This window comes from Opisthorchis viverrini (assembly GCF_000715545.1).
Source record: "Opisthorchis viverrini unplaced genomic scaffold opera_v5_258, whole genome shotgun sequence".
NCBI classification, from domain to species: Eukaryota; Metazoa; Platyhelminthes; class Trematoda; order Opisthorchiida; family Opisthorchiidae; genus Opisthorchis; species Opisthorchis viverrini.
Window position 1 is genome coordinate 71858 of NW_008751915.1, and position 23874 is coordinate 95731.

Genomic DNA, 23874 nt, shown 5'->3' on the forward strand with positions numbered 1-23874 from the left:
TGGTGAGTTCTTTTGCGTTCGAATAATCTGTAAGAATTTAACATTGCTTGACATCTGGAATGAGGTGCTATAACTGTTCGGTTTACGTGAGTGCCTTAACGCGTTGGCTTTCCGGGATGCCACGGGCCAATTTAACTCGAACTTATTGTGCCTGGGTAGTCTGAGCATAAATTGCGTGTTTACATGTGTGGGCTTATCGCGGAAATTTGTTTTGCCGAATATAGGTTTTGGCAATGTGCCAAACAGCTGGATTGGGGGAGATTAATTTTTGCCCTCACGCACAGCCCGTATCACCGCAAATAGCGCGATATTGTCTCTGAGTGATACGGAGAGACAGCTGATACGCTTTGCAGATATAATGTACCATGTCTTTCCCCTTGTTTACATAAAAGTAGGACAAATTCGTGGTTGACATGATTTTCTAATAGGCATGTTTTCAGAGGAATGTTTTCCAGTAGGAAATGTTTTACACTGTTTGGAAGCATATTGATGCATATGGATGCACGTAGGTTAGATTAGCAAAATAGATGTTCTTTGACTCAGGAATGATACCGAATTCCCTTTCAAATTTGAGACGAGATGAAAGGATATTAGCTGGAATGAGCTACAGGTCACAGAATATGGATAAGTTAGTTTTTGTGTAAGTTTCTTCTTCCGTTGAACCTGCCCATGTAGTGGTATAACATATACCGCACATAAGGCATTCGAAGATTTTGATCCTTACAAGTGTTCTGGTCAATTTGACTGGGTATCACAAAAGCACTTACGAATCAGCAGAACGTAGGAAATTATTAAGAAAATCGATAATCTAGTTCACTTTTGCTGGTTACGAGAGTTTGGATTTCTAGGTCTAAAGAGGAATCGGAATAGATGAGAAGGGATAAAGAGTTATATGGAGGGATTTCGTAGGCGAATTTCCAGCTAACTGCTTCATTCAAGGCATTCTAGTGACGAGCATCGCTTCCGTTAGAATCTCACTAAATGCTGACTCTTTGGACGGCGGCTGAATAAAGCATTTCAAAATGTGAGAAGTGCAGGGAGCTATTGATAGCTCGTAAAACTTGGTTTGGCGACTTCCCATGTGGTTGTGATCGAAGAATCAAACTACAACTGGACGGAAATGATTTTTTACTAAACAAGGAACGCGTACAGTTTGAGAAGCAATATTGCGATTACATAAATGTGCCTAACTTTCACTCACATGTGGATAGCCACCCGGATTAGTAGAACTTTTTACCTGGCAAGCATTCTCCCAATCTATTTGAATTACATCAAAGTAAGGGTGTATTCGTCGGCGCACTACATTTTACACTCCACTTTATGACACATGACATTTAAGTTTTTTTCGTTAACATGAATTCAGGTTAACCGGTATGATGAACAACGTTCGTGTGGAGTAGCAACCGTGCAGTTTCTTCAATAAACATATAATGTCATGAAAAATCACATTCACACAAGTAAAAATGACAAGACTGATTGAGGACGTCCTGGTGACTGACGTGAAATGAAGCAGCTGTGTCAAAAGTTAACAAACAGTTGCGTGGCATATGTAGGACCCTAGTTTTTGCTTACGGTGTAAAGCTTGTTTTACTGGTGTTTCCTACCATTTTATTAACGAAACGACCCTCTATCAGCCATCAGGATGTGCCCGGCAGCCGGTTTTAATACTACCATAAGGGACCAAAGGAGATTTGGCCCAAGGTATTTCCTTTGAGATTCTTCTGGCGATCTGTTCTGACCATCACAAATCGTACGAAGATATGAAATTTGTTCAGGACACTGTCTTGGACGCGTAAGGTCTCATTGAATAGAACCCAACCGTTTTTATGAATATTCGGTCAACCAACTACTGTGTGTTGAGTCACGTACAAGATATTAGAATGGTCTACACATTGTTAGGCTTACAAACCGCCATACTCTGAATAAATATTCACATACCTCAGTGGCTGCTTCCAACAGTGCTCCATGTTTCACAAGCAGTTCCACCACGTCCTTTTTTGACTTTTTGCTCGCAATATGAAGGGCAGTAAAGCCATTCTGAAAGTACAATTGAATACACTACTGATAACAGACGAACATTATTGTAGGCTTTCGCTGAGTGCACAGAAAACTTTATTTACTTAATCATCTGGTCAACTGCTATGAGCCTTTCGTGCTTTTCTTTTACGTGACTTTGTTTCCTTTTGATTCTCTGCATTCTTGTAGCTGAAATTTGATGACATAAACCTAGGTTCATGCGAAGCCAGCACGAACCTTAAAAGCTGCGACTTTCAGAAGTATACTTTCTTACTTTATTTATAAGCTTATGTGAGGAAAACTTTTCCTTTTGCTGATCAAACTTTCATTGTACAGAGAACAGTGTGGCTGTTGCTTCTACCAGGAAAATGTTCAGTGTTGTAGTCGAAGCACTGCTTGCCTGGCACTAAGCCCTACAGTGACGAAATCGCCTATTAGAAAGCGCATGAATTAGGCTGTAGTTTGTTTCCATTAGAATTCGTTTGCTTCCTGCATAAGACAAGATGAGCAGCTTCAAGTTGACAAACATCACGGATGAGATTGATACTACGGCCGATAGAGTGACACCTTGACATTTATTAAAATTGAATTAGCTGGTACGCTATTGGAGGCAAACTATGATTTCTCTTGACCACGGTATACGTAAACCACTCGAAAATAATAAGTGTGATAGTACTATTGGTGTATTTAACCAAAAAATTTACTCTGTTCAGTTTGAATCTGAACACTATCAAACTGGTGGGTGCTAGCATCCCTGCTTGATTCACCCAGATTATCTGATGAGTTTTTGTGTTGGACCTCGTCTTCGAATACTCACTGGGGTAAAAGCCGTTGTAAAATGGCTTCAAACAAGAGACTGAATGTTACTTACGTCCCGCGATCGTTGCCTTTGTACCCAGGGAGGCAGTAAGGAAGACCACAAAGAGGAAATCCGACAAGTTCGGTGCTGTTTCTCATGACGCGGCGATGGTTTAGGATTGGACGAAGAACTCGACGAAACTGAACTTGTGCACGCGCAAGGAATTTTCCCAATAAATTATTAAATTTTGTTAACCGCAAACTTTTGTTTCCAGTGCTATGATTTTTTAATGCAAGTTATCTCATGAAGAACCTAGGAGGTTTTCGGAGATGATGCAGTTTGAAGTGGTTCGTTTCAAGAAGTTATTGGACCGATTTTCAGAGGTATCAGGTGGCTGCTATTGGCACCAATAATGGAACCTCGTGTGAGCGTGAATTTCGCTGCTGCCACAGAGTTCTTAGCGCAGCATCTTGGAATAGTAAACAGCAACCGATTTTAGCAGGTGAGTGATAATAATGCAACCTAGTGAATCCATTCTATACGTTGTAGAATGTGTAGACGTACATCTCAATATAGTATAACTGTCACTACCCGTTTCACATCACCTGTTTTGAAGCCTCGTTTGCAACACGGCTTCGTACATTTTTCAACTAATCCTCGGTTCAAAAGGTATTCTGTTCGCATTTCAGACTACAGCTCAGGATCTGAACAGGTGCTGGGGTTGTCACTTTGGCGTAATTGATTGTCTGAACACAGAATGCTGCCATCGGTTTAATGAATATCTTAGTTTCTTAACTATAATCGTTGACTGTGAGACAGAAGTTGAGTGCTGTCAGTCACACTGGATTCCGCCTCAAAATGTTATTCACACGGAGAAAATTTCAGTAATACTAGTTCATGCAGACGATCAATCAGTTATGGATTGAAGTGGTGTTAATTGGAGACTACACCGAATTTTGCTAACTTTCTTGTTTAAAGTATACTTCACATGAAAATGTTGATCGAAAGCCCCCTTGCTTTTTAGATGAGTCTGATTTCTTCGCCGCAGTGAGACTAGGTCTTACCCTTAGCGTGACGGTTTGTGCTCCAGTTATCCACTGAGCTGTACAAGAGGATGATGCTGCCTCCCGCGAGGTTGGTCAATGGATAAAGGGATACAGTTTTTTGGCCCACCAGGTTAGAATAACTGTGGCAATTTATCCTTAAATGTTTTGGATTCTTAAGTTGACTTGGGATTAAATGTTTGAAGTCGGAGCATTGGTTAAAGACTGAAATCGTTCACCAGTCTAGGTTTAGGAGTGCGGTTATTTAGCCCAAATACAATCATGGAGTTATGATTGCTAGGATCGGCACAATTTACCAATGTATTACTGTTTGTGATGACGCGGACGATCTTGATGACGAGTATTTTTCTCGATATGATATTACTCGCATATTTGGTGGAAACTCCTGCAGGCCCACTATCGGTTTCTTCTTAGGACCAGTACGTGGTCCTACTCTTCAAAATTGAATCAGATGAAGAAATCGTAAATTCCAACTGAGTGTGTGTGTGTGTGCGTTTGTCCGATTATGATCGAGGAGAACCCAGGGACGCGGTGTTCGCGGTAATTCTTAAAAGGGAAAAAGCCGGTAGAGTGCTGTGTAAAAGTTTGCAGTAACTTTATGAGTAGTGTCATGCAGAAGCTGCTTTGGGTTTGTCTTAGCACGATCCCAAAGGCTGCATCAAAGGCGAATGTTGACACACAATGAGTTCGGAAGCGAACTTGAGAGAGTAGGTAGAAACAAGTTTGTGGGTGCTTCTCTATGGTCACCAGTGACCAGAATATTCATTCCGTGGTGGTCTTATTTAACATACACCTCGTCAAGCGAAGTTAGAATTGTACTCAGTTATCCACCGGCGAATGGTTGAAAACTTACCAATGCCCGAGCATTTACATTGCATTGTGCCTCCAACAGTGCCAGTGCCACATTCACACTTCCACAATGTGCTGCGACGTGCAGCGGAGTGAGGTAATCCTAAATGACAACAGAGGTAGCATTATGTGAGCACTAGTGTTAAAGTTGTTAGGCGAGTCAATCCGTGTGGTCTTGCTCAGATTACAAAAGTTTTGTTGTGGAATACAGACCACTTTGTTTGCGGTGTTTGAGAAAAGTCTGTAATTATGCGATGAGGGGACGTCAATATGACGAAGGACTAAAAAAACACATCACAAACTCCAAATCTGATTTGATTTTTCCACCGGCTTAACGTGCCATGTTTTATTGCCATCATTGTCGTTTTGTTTGTTTTTAAAAGATATTCTGTTGTGAGAGGAATTAGCTGGTTCAACACCTGATAAGATGAAGCCTGAATTCTTAAGCACCCCCCGAAAACCTGCGACATTCAGTCAAGAAATTACATTTTTTAAAGCTCGTATGCATCCTTGACCTTCAACCTTGGGATAATACATCTAATAGGAAGCGAACCAATGTAAATTAACTTTCACATACAGTGAAAGAGTGACAGTATTCAAGAAATGAAATTTGGCGGCCTTAGCATCCATGAAGTACCAACTGATATGTCCATTTGGCGGAAAGCTTAATATCTAAAAGTTATTGTTTAACACAAGATTGTTTCGAAGACAACAGCTAGAGGCCATGTTGGAAAACTGCCACCTAACATTTAGCAAAATTATTCTGGGTTTTCGTATTACTTTTAGGAGAAGCGTCTATTGCTGTTTCAGCTAGATAATATTTTGTTGATGCAGGGTTTAAGCAGTAATACTGGGACTTCGTGATAATGAGGTTGATTTTGTCAGCTAGTATGCTCATAGCACCATCCTGAAGAATATGGTACTTTCCGGTTCCCAATCCGTGGTGACCACTGGGCTGCTGTTGACTAACTAAACAGATGCAATTAGTGGTCACAAAATATTCAAGCAAAAAAATGGTTCATGAGAGTTTGGAAATATTCGACAGCTTTCAGCTCATATTTCATCTTGCAAGTAAAGTCAGTCTATAATAAGAACCCTCGGAGCTGCTTCATCCTTGTTGCAATTAATCAACAATGGACATCCCATGAACCCCGAAGGAGGTTTTGTAAACTGCAAACCCCTGGGTAGACGGCTTAACCACAGCCTTTCAACTCCGAGTTGTGGATCTGCAGTTTGAGTAATTCGTACTTTCTCTCGCAGTATTTTTCGCCACTGGCATGAAAGCAAAGCGCCTTGTATGAGTGGAATATAACTGAATTTTTAAAACCACGTGTACTGGAAGATTATATTTGCAGTCCCTAACAACATGAATGATGATGGTTTATGCATTCACAATTACCCTAGTTCTAGAACATGCGTGGCACTTACACCAGAGGGAACGCGTCTTCTGTACAAGGTTGTTTATATCCATACCGCCCCAATGTTATATGCAGCCCTTTTAAACATTCAACTTGGTATGTCAAACTTATGCATGATCGTATAAGCTTATGCTTCGCAAGCGGGAAAAAGATGACTGCTTGCTCGTTGTGCTGAGGTAGGCGGAATCAGGTTGGTCGGACACATTTTTTGATGTACGGTCATCTATTGTTTTTAACATAAGCTCATTGAGAGGATGTGCTAATTCGCACTCTAATCCAACTTCTGTTTGAGCTGAAGGTGAGCTACATCTGTAGACATACCGTTTAGAGTATAGTGAATGACCATAAGAACGTCCCTGAATAAGGCAAGCAACCAGATAGTGACTAGCTCATGGTGCCATGGTCAGAATGAACTGCAAATCCGGTCGTCAAGTACAAACAATCCTCCTCTGAGAGAATAGGCACTCAAGTTCACGAACGATCAAGGAATAAGACATCTTTATGGAAATCACAATGACTCCACAAATTATTTATCGGTTTTTTCCGTAACGCTGCGGGCAGCATAAGTTAAACCTACTAAATAAGCTTACTGTTAGAATGATTTTAGAAAACCATACATATGTGGTAGTGCACCGGGTTTGGCACTAACCTTCAAGGTTCTTATCCCAATTAAAACATAAGGTCTGAAAGTTGACTAATCGGCCACCGATAGATTTTCACTTGGGTACTCCAACCATGGTTTGAGTTCTTGCATCATAAACCACAAACGGTTGATGGGACTTCATAAATTTGAGACAGCACTTAGGATATCTACTTTACAAATTTACGAATTCTATACGATCCACCTAGGTAAGTATGTATTTTGATGCTAGTGTAAGAAGACTTAGCAACTTTCAGCTAGGTTTTGTGACTGATCCAAAGTGTGATTGGTTCGCACTTAGAGAGAATATAGCATCACTCATAGTTCAGCCGCGGAATCCATATTATGCGGTCACGTGTTGACTGGCTGCTCGGGTGACAAGTTCTCAGTTGGAAGTGTCACTAATAATCTAGGTTTTGTTTATTTATGGATTGTTGATGTTGCTAGTTGAGTCTTATTAGCTGCACACTGTTGGTCACAGTACACACTGTATTAATCAGATGCGTTCATGTTGTAGTACAAACATGATAGGTATGTCTGTTCCATGTGGCTCACTACTAACTATCTAATTTTGGTTTGGCGCAATGAATTCAGTGAACTACAGAGTGGGTACTTAGATTTAACTAGAAGCAAGACGGTTCCGTAGGTGTAAATGAATACAAATAGGGTGAGAATGAATATGGGGAATAAACATTTGCTGGTTGCCATTTTCAGTAAGAAGGTGAAATGCACCGATATGACCTGATTTGTTGAGTGAAGACATAATGCCATGCTGTCCGCTGTAAACTGAGTTCCGATCCCAGCCCAGAGGCATTTCACTGTAGAATTCCAACGGAATCAAGCTGTAAAATTGATTACTTATCAAGGAACACTTCCTTTACTGGGATACTCATCATCACAAATGTTTATGTGTGCACAGTACTTGCCGTTGTTTTTTCATTTACATTCGTGCACTTTGGGAGAGATAGGACTCATGTATTGAGGTTGCACCCGGCAAGCGAATGCATCCTACTCTGAAGGCACGTTACAAGCAAAATATAAAGGTTATGATAACCGTCGCAAAACTAACAATACTGAGGATAGGCTTCTGGACAAGTATATACACCAGCAAAGATGTAAATGATTGGAATGAAGTTGAATACCTGTTTGATGCCCCTCATCCACTTATTTTTTATTAAAAAAAATGCGGACATACAAAAATTAAGTCACTGATAACTTATACAATAGGCTCTAATTTACACAGAAATCAAGGATATTTTTGACTTATTGCAGTGATGCTCAAAACCATATATTTTAACCAAATACGTTTCTATACGTACCAGCAAAAAATTGCAGCTAATCAAACACCGGTAGGCTTGGCCAGCTTTGGGATAAAAATACTTTTATTTCAAATTTGCCGAAGAGAGCCTAATTAAAAAAGAATCCAAAATCAAGCTAAGCTGATATTTGGCAAATCCGGGAAAAAACTAATCATATAGTCAGCAACCAAATCATTGAGTCGTCACGTCCATTGTAGAGACTTTGTTTCCTCGATCAACCGTTTAACCAGGAATCTCTGGTTGTTAGCACTAGAACGGTGATTGCACCCGTTTTCATTTATTTCCCTGCCATTTGGAAATCAGTGTTAAAAGTTGACCCATAGGAATGTTGAGTAGCTCTGTAGACCAAATTGATTAAATATGTCTGAATGTGTAACATCATGAGGTACAAACCACGGAGGAGATCTCGGTTTAAGTAACTAAGGGAATAACTAGAAAAGCGATACAACGATACAGAGATTCACTAGAATTCGAGCGAATTGAAAGATCTGTCCTTATTGGTCCTCACCCGGGACAGGTGCGTTTTCGTATGACTGTGATAGTAAAACTGAGTAGCGACCTAGAGTTTACCAGCTAATCGATATACACTCCGAGGTTGCACGTTCTTTGCCCAGCTTCCCCTTCAACGACATAACGGTAAATTTTGTATTTTAGACTAAAACTCGTGATGGATTATAAAGATAATAAGCAAGTAAATAAGTGAGTAGGTGAGTTAGTAATTGAATGAGTGAGTAAGTGAGTAATTAAGTAAGCAAGTAAGTGGGAAAATAAGATCCCCATTCAGGGTTTCTGATACAGAACGATCCTTTCTATATGCGAGGATCTCTACACTGGAAACTACAAACGTTCCCATGCAACCTGATCACATTGATGCCTGATCAAAAGTGAACCGCAGAGAATTAGGTAAAGGTATCATAAAATTAGAACGTCCGATGTTTCCTAATTACAGATGCTTTTTATATCTCCTTATAAAGAAATACTGTGAGTGGATTTTGATCCACATTTAGTTTCCTCCATAAACTTGTTATTAAGTGAAACCATGAACATCCACCTCCGTTTCTCGTTTCAAAGTATACATGAACAGTCACTGGCTATCCATGGTGTCTCTAGAATACCAATGGAAATGGACTGACTCTCAAGGTTAAAACGTAATGATTAGAAAGTTCTCTGTGTTTTGCTGTTTTACTGGAGATCCCTTGGGTTTAGCTCCAAAGATTTTTACAGTCCCTTCTGTCTGATTGCAGAGAATGGTTGCTTTTAATCCCTGTGTGACTCACTAAACTCACTGACTGCTAGATTAAATTAAACTGACTATGTGTGGATAGACAAGGCGGGGAGAAAACACTCCGTTTACCATGGGAGGCTGGAAACCATGGTGACTATCAACGAGACCGATCAATTAGAGCACACCTCGTTACCGTTTTTGTTTACACGGTTGCTAGTGCTTCTACCAGGCTGCTAACTGTTGCCAGGTTGAAAAGGAGGCGTGATAGACAATTCTGAATTTCCTGGGATGCATTGGACTTGTAATGTTGAAAGCAGACATTCTATCACAGAGAAAATGTGACAGTGCATAATGCCCAAGAGACTGGAAGTACGTCCTGTTTACAAGTCTGTAGATTTTGCACTCTCTACTTTTGAAGAATATGTACCTCCCAAGGGGTGTAGTTTTATTGTGGTGCAATCAAGGAAGGATAATTTTTCTTGCAGTGCTCATAGTCCCCAGAACCCCAAGATATGCATTTAAGTGAGCAGTTAAATGAATTACACAGATTCCTGTGTTTGAGCCATCTGTGGCGAGAATGAATGGACATTGTGAGTGTTCGTTAATAAACAGTTATTTCAGTGTTTCTGGGGGCTTGTTTTCTGTACATTACCTGGCCACTTGTGCACTGCATCCGAATAATGAACAACCGTTAGGTGCGTGGCTGAATGGTACATCTGCAGTCACAGTAAGGTTGTGAGCACTAATTAATTCAGTCAGGTAACTTGTACGGGCAAAATTGTGAAGTGAGGCAAATTGACTTCGCATAGTCTTTTGGTACCCAAGAAACATGAAAATTTAATCGATTGATGATTTGCTTGTAGATCTCAGCCTCAGTGGTGGTCAAACAATCGAGAGCCGTTTTCCAAGGTTAACACGAAAAACGGTGCTATCCATGGTGAATCACATTGCCTTGCTAACAAGTCAGAGCCCGTGTGTACACTTTCAGCTGGTATTCAGCAATGAAAAATAGTGAGATTGGTTAAATAGCTGCCTGAGCACATAGACACGATCAGTCTGATGCAGATGACTGCAGATTTAGAACACATTTGCCGTTGAATAAGATACCCCAAGAAAGGAAACAACACAACATGGATAGAGCACATGGTAGGGTTGAACAGTGGAAGGGCGAAACCAACTTATAGTTCTCACTAAAGAGTTCCGAAAAGGCTCTAGTAAACAAGCCAGATTTTTCAGATGTCTGTAATAATAACCATGACGTTCAGTTTTTATGAATACAGGGTGGAATTGCACCGGGTTAGGTTATTTTACTTCTATCCTACATTTCACAACCGTGACATTCAGGATAACTTTCATAAGTTTGACAACGAATCCTACCTCCCTAGGAGACAAACCAGTAATTATTTGTGTGTAGATACCTGTATAGCAAACAAGTACAATTTTAAACACATACTTACCACCGTGATGGCATCTGGATTTGCACCAGCACGTAGCAATAGGCGAGCGACTTTTTCGTGATCTCCTTGAGCACACATATGCAGAGGAGTTAACTCATTCTGAAAACAGAGCAGGGTGATTTCGGAAGTAAATTGGTTATTATGCTGTGGTATTCGGATTGCTGCGCATAATTCAGTTGATCTTCATAAGTATTGTGGTGGCTGTATGGTTGAGCTTGATCATCTCATTGTGTTCCCAATTAGGCCGATAAAAACACTGTTGTGATTAGGCTGTCTGCACAGAATTAGGGTTTGAATTGAAAACCACCCAAATGAGAAAACGCTGTTTCAAGTCCTCTGTCCATAGTAAAAAGAACAGCGCCACGTTGTTTGACAATATTTTGCATACAATGTGGTAAGCTTTTTCTCAGTGTAACGTTCGTCATGTCAGTGTTATTCCCGGTCAGTTGTATTCAAACTGATCTGGTGTTATCACGCCAAAGTAGCAGTGGTTACCCTGCCGGAAGAGAACTGCCGTCCAGCTGTTACAAATATGTAAAAGCCTAACTTAAGCTTGCGCACAATCATTTCCTCTCATTCCCTATTTTCGATCCTAACCAGCTCTTGCACATTAAAGAACAGTTACTCTCAAAGACAATTAGAGTTAATTCATAAAAACTATATCTCAATATTTTGTATTCAGCCTAACGTTAGTATTTGCGCTGTTTTAGAGACAATTTTGAAGCAGACCTTTCGCATTTGAGGGACGCTGACAGTGAGTGTTATGGGAAGGTGATACATCTCCGATGACTCACTTTTGTTTTCAGGCCGACGTTCGCTCCCGCTTTGAGCAGTGTCTCCACAACATCCCTATGCCCTGATCGTGCTGCGCAGTGTAGCGGTGACAAACCATCTCGCGTCCGCGCATCTATTTCTGCACCACAGCTAAGCAGCTGCTCGACCAATTCGTTTTTTCCCCACTTGGACGCGATATGCAATGGTGTGATAGAATTCTGAAGGCAGGAATTTACGTGAAAACGTGAAACAAAAGCGGGATAAAAAGCTCCGTAAGGATGCATTCAACATAGATCCTAGTGATTCCCTTCTACACTTAAAGAATGGTATAACGTGGAATCCAATTCCAGACTTCGACCCTAACACGCGCTAAGAGGAAAGTAAATATATCTTACAATAATCAGATTAGAAATCTGATGCACTTGCGGCGATAATCAAAGGTGGTTCCTAATCACTAAGCCCTCCAATGATTATTTAACCCAATTTTTTTTGCCTTCGCTAAACTGGCTATAAAACAAAGTTCAATAAAGGAGGACTACTTTTCATGTTTCAAAGTAAACGTGAATGCTTTCGATGACTGACCTTTGCAGCATAATTGACATTTGCACCACGCTGAAGCAGGAGCTTTGCAATACCGGAATTGCCGTAATGAGCAGCGATGTGAAGCGGTGTGAAACCACTCTGTCGATTGGAAAAAAACACGGAAATCAGTGAATCAACACTCATTAGTAGCGGGCAGTGGCAGATATAGGATTAAACTTTTCGGCTTGCTTACAGCATAAATAGTTTTATTTAAGGAATTAAAGCATTTAGCAAAGTCTAAAAAATAGATTGTGGGAAACCTGGTTGCGTAGTTTGTCCGAACTCAGGTGTACTTCATACACCAATTCGGCTTACAGGTTTGGCCAGCTTACTTAGAGATAACCGTAGTACTTTATGCCTTCACGCTCAGCAGCCTAACGATCAAAGGGGATTTTGAAGTATTTTTTTCCTATCTTCATTACCGGCGCGAAGTCTGGGAACGAAAGGAAATAATTTGTTTTTCCGGTCCTGTAAACGTTGCCGATGAACCTTAGGTCTATTAGAATAAGTGCACCAACCACGCAGAACTGCCCTTACTATCATCATCTGGGGTGAACATTTTAATTGCCACATCAGCAAACGTAACGCACGTTGAAGATGTGTTCAATCGAAATCAGCGTACATGCAATGTTAAAAGTACCATGACCACAACAGCCTGTACCGAAAAATTTGCACCTATGGAACCTGAAACATCGAAGAAAAACACCATTTTCATCGACAATGCGGGGAGCTTCACTTACATCCTACCAAGGCGGCTAGCTCAGACCATTGACTTACCGTGGATGCATGGTCTACATTGACTTCCGGGTTATTCAGCAATAGGGTTGCCGAGTGAATGTCATTCTTTTTTGCAGCGATGTGCAATGCCGGCAGCCGAGTTTTTCCGCGGGAATCGCGCTCCAATAAAACAGCGACAATGCGCTCATGTCCTTGTTGCAAAGCCACCGCTAGTGGACTGAAACCATCCTGTTTTGTCGAGTAAAAACGAAGGCAGTAGAGTTTTGATGATCGAAATAGGTTATGGAAGACGAATTCATGTGAAATCTAGCCAATTTGACCCAGTAACTACTTTGATTTGTTGTCCTCGAATAAATGCTAACGACTGAATAATGATTATGCAAGGTTGAAGACAAGTTGTATGCCGACCGTATATATGAGGACCGTAATTCCATTTCTGTTAAGCATGCGCGTGTGATAGAAAAATTCAACCATACTTGTGGTTTTTTGTTCTAACGATAAAAGCCACAAATTATGGCAGTAGTGCCTACGAAAATTTCCAGCGCGTCAGGGACCCCATCTTAAGCACTAAGAAAATTTTCTGGCCAAAGATCAAGTATTTTTAGTAGTAAACTGTAAACCGACGATGTATGTGAGTTTCGGGTTGGCCACTTGCGCTGGCTAACTGGGGGGAGCCATTAGTTGAAGAGTTCATGGGTCTTTCATACATCCCACAGTTTGCGATTACGACTTTTTCGAATTGGTTAAAAAGCGCAGCAAAGATTGTATGTCGGAATCAAAACTTCCAATGTAGACCGGGGGCTGAATTTCCCATTTTCCAAGAACTTAAGTTCGAGGGGTTTCTAGGTAGAGCGAAGTACTTGTTTTAGAATTATGTTAATGATGAATACTGACCATTTTACAAAAGTAAATATTTAAGTATGAAGTGTACCTGTTTTCTTCTAAGGCTACAACAAGTAAACAGACATCTATGGCGGAAAGAACTAGGAAATTTGCGCGAAATTAAGTCGCAACCTAAACCAAAAGTGATAGCGCAAGTTTCGAAATCAAAGATAACGTATACGTCACAATAACCTCCTTCACTAACTAATCACCCGAAGGAAAATATCCTGCTAAAATAATCAACGCGGGCACGTGACATTTTACTGCAATTTAAACAGACGGTTTATTATTCGACAGAAAAGAATTGTTTGATTTATACAACGGAGAAAACGTGCCCTACCGGAGATATATCTAGACAGAGTTACTTATTCGCAACAAAAGACATAGGCAGCAAAATTCCAAAAGCTGGGATCCTGATGGTAGCAATTTATCACAGCGGGTTATGTGCCACCCAATTGAGAATGACAAAATTCAGGCATGCTTGCTAAGTTACGTTCAACAGACTCATCTCCTTTGACCAGATTGCTGTTCATCCTGCATGTAAGTTGCATTTGGTTTGGTGGTCAGTAGCTCAAAGAAGCAAATTCGTGGAAATAACCCTTATTACTGAAGGCCATTTATCATTGTCAAATGATTAGCCACAAAATTTCTAGGTACTTTCATTGAACTTAGTATTAGTAGAATACTTTCAGTGGACCCTGCTCAGAAAATCTTATTGCACTGTCATTAGTTGGTAGAATGGTGATTGTGAATATCACACTGGGGGGAGACGACATTCAAAATACTCCCTGTAGATATGACTGTCATTACTGGAGCTTTCACATGATGGTAAACGGATAGCATTTCGAGTATTTCTTTCTGTCTAAAATTTTCAGGCTTTCGATGTCACTCAAGCCGTTTTGGATGCTTTCTCACCCAATTTACTGAGAAATATCTTGGCTGCAGGTCGTGATAGAATCGAATATTTAGCCGTGAACAAAAATAGCCGTTTTTGTTGGCCACTAGTACTGAAACTCCTAGCAAGGAAAGTGATAAGCGAAACAGTTTGCAAGCTATTTAGTATTGTCAGTTCGAGTCAATCCAACAACTGCGGCCATCTTACTATGCAGTAGACAGCCCTCATTTATAAACGAAAAGTGGCGTTGTTCAGCGAGCAGATGTCCGTCAATTATTGTACACGACGGGACTTTACGAGCCTTAGGTTTACAGTGTACTAGTGGTAGCGGTTTACCATATTTTTGGGAGTTTCTGAACACGTTTTACTCTACCTCATTCCAGACACCATTGCCTACAAGAAGTCAATTATCCATTATAAATATCGATAACCATGTTCACTAATGCACTTAAATAGTACACGTTATAGAGGCAAAGTTCCTGATGATTTAGTGGGTCTATGTGACCCTCATCTCAAACAGTACATTTTGTTTTTGCATTAAAAGACTTCATATGAGCTACTGTACGTGAAGGGGCTCCTGCGTACGAATAAATCTCTAGTGCTTGGCCAAAAAACCTCATCCGATTCATATATTCCAACAATATTTTGCTGAAAATTTCCTGCACAAAAATCCATTTTCCTTTGTTTTTCTAACCTTTTATATAAAAGCCAGGTAAAACCGGGATTATAAACCATTTGCTTGTGTGAATAATCATAAAATTCGTTCGGTTATTGGTTGTTGTCGCATTTTTTCTGAATACGCCATGTTAGGGTTTGTGAGATCACGTTTGTTTGTGCCAGAAGTGTTATGATTAGCGCATTAAAAATATCTCGATGATGTACCAGCCATTTATGCCACAACTAGTGGGTTCTCATCATCAACCCTTTTTTACTGGAAAATCCAAGAAAGTTTGTGGACGCCTTTCCTAGCACATTTTGTAATTTTCAAGGGGGTTGTTTCATACCAAAATACTACCATATAAAAAGGCAGTCCTGAGAACCACAACTTACCTCAGTAGACAAAGCGGGGTTCGCTGAGTGATTCAACAACAAATTAACAACCTCGACGTGATTTTCTTGCGCAGCCATATACAACGGAGTGAATCCATTCTGTACAGGGGATCGCAAGGGTTACATGAGGAAATATTGAAAGGTAGTCAGACGAAATTTGAGTGAAATGCTAAGCTAGGCAGAAGACTCAGGGTCAACACGTATCCGCACAAGCAACGCACACGGTGTCTGTAAGCAACAATGCTCTGACACCAATTTACCGGATGAATCAACCAATCCCCTGATAAGATTGTTCTGATAGTCTGTGGGATAAAATAATGACAAATCAATTGTGGTGTTGTGCGCTCAGGTTAACTGGCCGACATACAAAGTAGTACACTGTCGGGTATCCGTTTGTGTGTGTGTGTACAAATGCATGTTTGCCTAGAGGCTCAAATGTCATTCTGCTTAAGTTTTGTAGCCCAGTCTGTCGTATTATTATTGTATGCATGCTTCTCAAGTTGAACTTGAGAATGTCACACCCTCTCGTTTAGACCGCACTGTGTTTTCTGTTGACGAACAATCATCGGTCAATCAAACATTTGAGTCAAACACACTGGTGGTCAGATTTCTTCGCGGTTCAATCATAAAAAACTGGAAATATTATTGAAAAGCTTAGAAAACACACAGGTGGTTTAAACACTATGTTAAGTTATGCTAAAGGTTTTCTCATCAGACGATAGTTTGGTGTGTATCACCTCAAAATCTACATAGACGGAAGTGGAGGGAAATTTGTTGTTAATGTGGTGGAATATTGGTAGCTCGGGTATATTGGTTGTTAATTGATCAGGTGACTGTTGATTTGTTCGCCGAGCTTGGCATCTTCAGTGCGCTAAAGACGTCTCCTTGGATGGTGGTGAAACGTTTGCAAATCTATATCCAAGCTCGTCGAACAGATCAACAAACACCTGATCAATTGCCAAGGAAAATTTGTTTCACATAGCAAGTTCCATCTCTGAGTTAACACAACATTTAAATAACTGTATAACGTTAACATAATCAACGCAAGACGCAGGTCGATATTAGGAGCCAAACTGCATAAACCCATCAAGGTTGCCATACCAACAAACAGTGGCTGTTGATGGATTATTTTTTGCATCCATTCTCTGTGTCCGAATAAGAAGGATCTTCTAATAAAGATGCCCATTTATATCGCTGAGGACATATCGCACAGAGATGACTTAGACAGCTGTGAATATGGATATGATGTCTGAGGTAGTTCAGTGACATATCTGACAGAGGATAATATCGATGGCCCTAAAAATAGCCACAGGGACCATGCAAGTGCAAGGACACGACGCATTCAGGAATTCATCAGGGAAGGAAACCAATATTATACTGTCAGCAGATAGAAGCAAATCGTGGTGATTTTTTACACATCACGACTCCATTGTGGAATGAAGGAAACTATGATAAATGAGCTCCGTGGATACTGATTTGGCACAGTCTTATCGTTTTCCGAAACTGTATAATGAACGAGCTGCATGTCACAACCATGGAACTCCAGCATACACTGCAAAGGAAAATTAAGGCATCTGCACACCAAACCAAGATGCACAGTAAACAATAATGGACAATTTATAACTAATTTTTTCAACTCTAATATAGACGGTAACGAGATTATTTTTGAGTTTAGCGTCACTGGCCTGCTCACACCGACTATAGTGGACTTATCAAGGTGACCATGGCTGAATAAATTAAAAAGAACCCAAATGTGAAAGAAACAATGAAATCAGAAGGTAGGTGCAGACCTGAAAATCTGTGCATCGCTACGCACTTCAAATTTGTGGCACAAGATTGCAGATGGCTGAAAGATTCCAACCGATTTTCAGATTCATGGTCAAAGTAGTATGGCTGAGTTTGGAAAGCATTGCTCCACCTCTCACACACCAAACACATACTAAGTTACCACGACAACCGCTCTGTGAACAACAGACTGAATTGTATTCACATACTTTTTGGAGAGCAAAGACACATGGAGCGAGACGTAGACAGAAAGTGGAAAATTACGTGTTTTGTTGTGTACATTAGATCAAAGGATGTTCTGAAAACCCCATCAGGAACATAGAGAAGACAACGTTATCGAGGTATAGGAAACTGTGAATCAAATAAATCACCAGGCAGTTAGTCCACACCTCAAGGGTTTGTCGGAATTTACAGAAAACCTCTCAACCCAGAAGAATCTTGGAACCTCACAAACCAGTTTCCAAGTTGAAGAAATTGATTTAAGGAATGTATATATACGGGAAACCATATCGTGAAGCAAAGCAACTCCACAGACGGCAATGAAAAGTAAGCTAGACATGGATACTGATGCATAATGCAACTATCACAAGGCGCGAACCACTGTCTCTTGTTATCATAAATGGAGGTCATGATTTACATAAGCTTAATGTGGAAAGTAAAAGAAAATCGCTCCTTTGAAATTCAAGACAAAATGTTTTTGTAGCATGAAGCACCACAAACAATTGAGTCACACTGAAATCGACCTGTCTGTAAATCAGTAGGCGAATGACCACTGAATTGGCAACCAAATAGAAGTCCCAATGGAGAACCCGAGAGATCAGGTCTGACGGTCCCGTAGACCGCAGTCAATCTGGAGAGAGTTAGCTCAACATGGCCACAGGAATTCTCAACACATTCCTAATAGAAGCAGCCAAGCTCATGATCCGGACATTTCCACACATTGCTCATCACCACTCACAATGGACTAAGCGAGCCAGCTCTGAAATGAACGCCTGTGACCAAATTGTCCAGCACGCCAGAGACCCCACCCAACTGACATGTTTAACCTGTTAGCTGTCGAAAATCGTCTTACTACAACTGACTGGTTGTGCTCGAGGAAATCAGCTTCCTTGTGTCTAACTTCAGAACTCGCAATTGATTGATGCACACCACCGCATATTCAAACCTCCCAAAATTTCGAGAACTCGATTCATCTGGAGGAACTTTAACTGTTAACTTGAGTAACCACAAAACAAGTCTGAATATGAGCACATTTATACGTTTAGGGGTCCATCTTTAACGCAATAAGTCTTCCAAGTGCAACCAACAAGCGTGCGATAATTTCTATCAGTTATATAACTTTTTGAGAACTCAAAATTATGCCACGTTCACCCTGCTCACTGGTTTCTTACAAGCGTTTTGCAAAGCAGTGCAATCTAAAAAGCGCATGCAGCACGACAAAAATCCACGGGTGGAGCTCCATAACACTCCTTTACGTAAATCCATATGTGACATCATGGCGTTTACTGAAATGAAAAGTTTTGTTGCGTCGATATATTTCCCTACTACGAATATGAATCAGGTGACTTAAGAAATCATCAAAACCTTGCAGCTTACCACAGCTACTGTGTGAAAAGGACCGTTTTCTATTTTCACATAACCAGAAATAGTGGATCCTGCCGGAACTCGCAATTCGAGTCATTCAGAATTTATAGAACTGACCTAATCTCAGTTAAAATTACAAACGTTTGTAAGTTTTGATGTGTCACGTCACGTTTGACGTTATAAAATTAATGAATCAACAACATTTGAGAAATAGATACACTTTGATTCCAGGTCGATGAGGGTGCAACAATTCTCTGTAGTCTACAGCATGCGTAAATGCTTTGATGAGCAGACGTGAGCATTGGGTCATGAAAATTAGAGTTATGAACAACTGATTAGCTGCTCATTAGTATGCCAATTGGATATTTTTTCAGAAAAACCCAGATAATTAGGCATTCCTTAGTTAATTAGCCCTATTGGGTGATCGATCGTTCACTGTTTGAGCCCATAGATTGCACTCCGAAAATTAGCTAGAGCCATTCGTAATATGTAGGTGGTTCAGTTGTTAACGTAACCTGTCAGGATGTCAAATTCTTAAGACTCTTAAAATCTTCCAAAAGAGCGGTTCACTTGCGATCAACAGTCTAATTTGTTGTAGCTTTACTAAGAGTCTTTTCGCAATCATCGTCAAAATATTCAAGCGTATGAGACTGTCTTCGAAATTACTTCTTTCCAAGTCACTTAGAGATGAAGAAAATGTTTTGCGCCAAAACAACGGAATTTTAAACGTGGGATTTAACCGGATGGTTTTTAAATTAGGTGTTGGGGCTTTGAACTGTAGAGACATGAATCACTTTGGTAATAATAGTGGGATCACCGGAAGCTGAGCATACTTACATAACCTATCGTTAAGGTCGAATTTTGGATTCTTTTGAAAGGTTTTGGGTAATCAGTTCAAGCTGATTAGTTATTATTGGACTAGATTTTTCTCTTTTTTCCCTTTAAAGCTACCAAGGCTAGTTAGTATAGTAATGCTGCGTGCCCTATCGGTAGTCATTGGCTGCTCATCTAGCTCATCATCGAGCAGAATATTTTTTAGGGAGGTTTTGAAATTACTATGATCAGATGCCCCGAGTCCTAATCCAGATATACAACACAGTATTGTATAGACAAAAATTTAAATGACCATAAAGCGAAGATTTATGCGAACCATAAAACAGTAGTATATCTGGCACTGACTTATTCCGGTGAATTTAAATTTCCGTCCCCTGAGTACACTAGGGGATCGATCACCACTCGGTACATTTGTCAGCTGACAGCAATGGTTTGCATTTAAGAAACCCAAATTTCCTTCCTATCCATAATCAGTTTGCCCTTCGGACAAGAAAACGGTATGGTGGGCGAGATCATGGTACTCATTCACTCGGGAGATAATGCTACTTGGACGCGAGTACTAGGAAAAGTAGATAGAAAATGGTTGTCCTATTTCGCGTAAAGAACAGCACACACTTTTAAAGTAGAGAGATGAGATAATTTAGCGGGGTCGAGTTAACATAAGTGAGGGGTTTCCAAGACCAATTGTTCTTAGAAACCCTTCGACAGCCCACGGTCAATTTCATCATTCTTCACACTCACCACATGGACATAGTCCTGAGGTTTGCGTCAAACTTATGCTTTATTTGAACTCAAAGTGAACGAAATTTTTAAATCATATTCCCTTGCACAACAATCTCGCTTGACAGAAGAGTTAACTGAATCGAAGCTGAATCTCTCAATTATAGTTTACTTAAAGAAGCACTGGTGACGTGGACTTTTGTGGCACGTTCAGGTGGGATTTGTTTGAAATCAGTGTAACATTTCGTAAAATGTCTAACCAGTTTAGCCGCAGACGCTACCTTCAGTTTACTGTGGCGTGATAAAACTTGTGCTAACACTTCATCTGAGATTTGCGTACAATTTCCCCTCAAATCCTGGATAAATTACTGCACTTCAGTGGGTATCGTACCAGTCACTAAAGTGACGCTGGTTGAATAACAAACACAATTATTAGTCTCTTAGCGGGCGAAAATCATGTTGACAGTTGAACACAGTACAGACAACTTCATTCGGCGCTTGACTGCAGCTGTCGTCCATGACCCGTCGTCGTCGACGCAATTCAGCGCTACTCGTGGTTCAGTTGAAATGAACAATAACTGACGCGATGGATGAATGATGTATCTGAGAGGACTGCTCTGGGAGCCATTCATCTATTGGCCACATCATGTGAATCCATTGACTGAGGGACGTGAGGGGCTCTATCATGTGTAAATACGAGTTAATGACACAGTTGATTAGCCTCTTGTAACCGAGCGGTTTATTGTTCAACTACCTGTTGGGAATCTGAGGTTTTAAACCATCGTGGATATTCAGGAGTTGCAAACTTCCGGTTTTTCTTAAGAACAGCAAAGTAGCTGTAAATGCTACTATTTTAGCGTAGATTTAAATCACTTGGTGGAGAAGTTCAAATAGAAGCGCAAGTGGCAACTAAGCTGAGAACATCTCAATTTGGAAGTTGAATCCCCCAACTGGGGGACCACTATTATTTATTCAGTTCAGATTGGCTACGATTCATAAGTACGATGATTTGTGCCAGATCTTGTGAGCTGGTCATTTGTTATAAAAGTGAAAACTTGAATTCAGTTTCCAAATACTTGGAAATAATGGACCGCATGCACCATTCTTATCTCGCAGTCTATTTCTGTGCTTATAGAGGACCATTTGTTTTCTACTAACTTCACAGCTAACACATAGTCATTCTTCATTGATTGATTTATTGAACTGGTTGTGTAGAGTGTTTAAGCGAGCATTCGCGTCACTTCACATCACCGTGTTTTGTACGCACACGCTTGTTCTTGAGGCATCACAGAGAGGCTGTTCCTCGTGTCGTATTCCTGCGGTGCACAATTCTGCGCAGAAGGTACAGTGAAATCGATGTGATATAATGTTTCCTTTCCTACCAAGTTTTTTACATGTAGCACGACAGTGTATCTGCAGATTTCACTATCCATAGCTTGTGACTCCAAACATCGAACAATTGGGCGGATGCAGAATACAGCAAGTATTTCATGTGTGCGTACCTGACTTATATTAGGTTGCCAGCTTAGATGAAAAGTGCTTTCCTCCTTCCAAAATTGTGTAAAGTTTCCTGTCAGAAAATCCCAGTTTTGAAACGGGTTTGCCGTGGAAAAATTTTCGAAACCGTACACAATCTTTGTTAATACTGAGTTCAGCAATTCGCCAATAGTGGAACAAAACAGTCGAGCGTAGAGTGAACCACTACACAGCTCCTTCGACACGTTATAATATGGCTGTCAAATAGGTGGACTACAACAGAAGAGATACTGGCATTCTAAGCTTGACTAACCCCCTTAATTAGATTTTCTTCATTTAGGAACTGTGAAGATTGATGTTGCAAGATTATCGATTTTGTGAACAAAAATAGGGAAACAAAACTTAAATGTGTATCCTTATGTTATCCTATCACCTGTGGATCACCTAATCATTTCTGGATGAGATTTCCAGACACGTTTTCGTCAAGAAATAAATGAAGGCAGAAACCAAGTTTGTTTTCTTTGGGTAAATTGTCATGAAAAACAAAATTTTTTGGCAATCCTCTAACGTATTGCGCCTTACGCGAGTATTTTGCGCCGATTATTCCTCATGGACAAAACTACTGAAAAGTAAAATGCTTTCTCGGTAGTTTCAATGGATATCTACTGCGCGGAAAATACTAAGAAAAATCAATCCACAACAGTACCGTCGACCACGCGGTCTTGTTTTTTCCTTGCCACTAATGTCATTTACCGCACCAAAAGCCGTTCATTTTTTAGGCCTTTTTCTATCCATATACTGTTGATATGCTACGTACATGTCTTTAGTTAAATTCTCATGCGTTTGTATTCAAGGAAGAATTTGAATCATGCGGTTTAAGCGCTTCCCTTATACGAGAGGGCAATGAGAGTGGTCCGGCGCTAAATGCCAAGCCCGGTTAAAAAATTGGGATTGAGACAAGGCTTATTGATTTTCTGATTTACAAACCTAACCAAAAATGCATCGACAAAAGCACCATTCTTTGGTTTCCGAGTGAAATGAATTTCCAAGTTCTTTGTGTTTTATTTATTTGTGATGTGTCACTGCATGAGGACTGACCCACTCTCCGCCCACTAACTGAATTATGAAATATGGTTACCGGTAGGTTATCTTTGCAGCTATCCGGAAAACGGAACATTTTCTTCCTTGTCCGAGCATTGTTTACCGTGGTCAACTTGTTTGTTGATGGTCCACCTCTGGCTATTCTTTGTTTGCTCAAAATTTCAAAAACAAAGTGGGAGAAGGAAGCACACAAGACCTACTTGAGATTGGCAGTTGACGTCCGCACCGAATTCGATCAATAGCTTGACAATTTCCAGGTGACCAGCAAGGCTGGCAACATGCAAGGCGGTATTTCCTTTTTTGGTAGCTGCATGCACATTGGCGCCCCGTTTGAGCAACTCATGCACAACTTCTGTATGTGCCTCTTTCGCTGCCAAATGTAAAGCTGTCAAACCGTTCTGATTAAACAACGAAAAGGGAACAATATATCAAAATGGATTTCAGTTTTTAAAAATCACACAGTAAAGGCGTTATTTGTTAGCTTATTTTAGGCAAAAATTGAATGGCCAAGCAAAGTAGAATAGCGGATAGTTCGACCTGCAATAAAACATTTCTGGAGAAGTAGGGGATTTTGTGCAATCAACTCAGGAGGGCAAATGTGGGTAAAAATGAGTGATTGTGTTTTACACAAAGGCAACCCTAATATCTTTTCTAGTCTCACCACCA

At 40.4% G+C, this 23874-nt stretch overlaps 1 protein-coding gene across 1 annotated transcript in view; it reads right to left on the reverse strand.

Annotated features, from left to right (window-relative positions):
* Positions 1–23874, reverse strand: part of T265_14770 (hypothetical protein) — a gene marked incomplete at both ends in the record, with an annotated part of 121095 nt that overhangs the window by 71857 nt on the left and 25364 nt on the right. The window contains 8 exons of the mRNA XM_009175154.1: positions 1939–2037; positions 4733–4831; positions 10788–10886; positions 11582–11779; positions 12144–12242; positions 12921–13109; positions 15709–15807; positions 23409–23606. Of these exons, the coding sequence (XP_009173418.1) occupies positions 1939–2037; positions 4733–4831; positions 10788–10886; positions 11582–11779; positions 12144–12242; positions 12921–13109; positions 15709–15807; positions 23409–23606 (1080 nt within the window). The remainder of the gene's footprint in view (positions 1–1938; positions 2038–4732; positions 4832–10787; positions 10887–11581; positions 11780–12143; positions 12243–12920; positions 13110–15708; positions 15808–23408; positions 23607–23874) is intronic.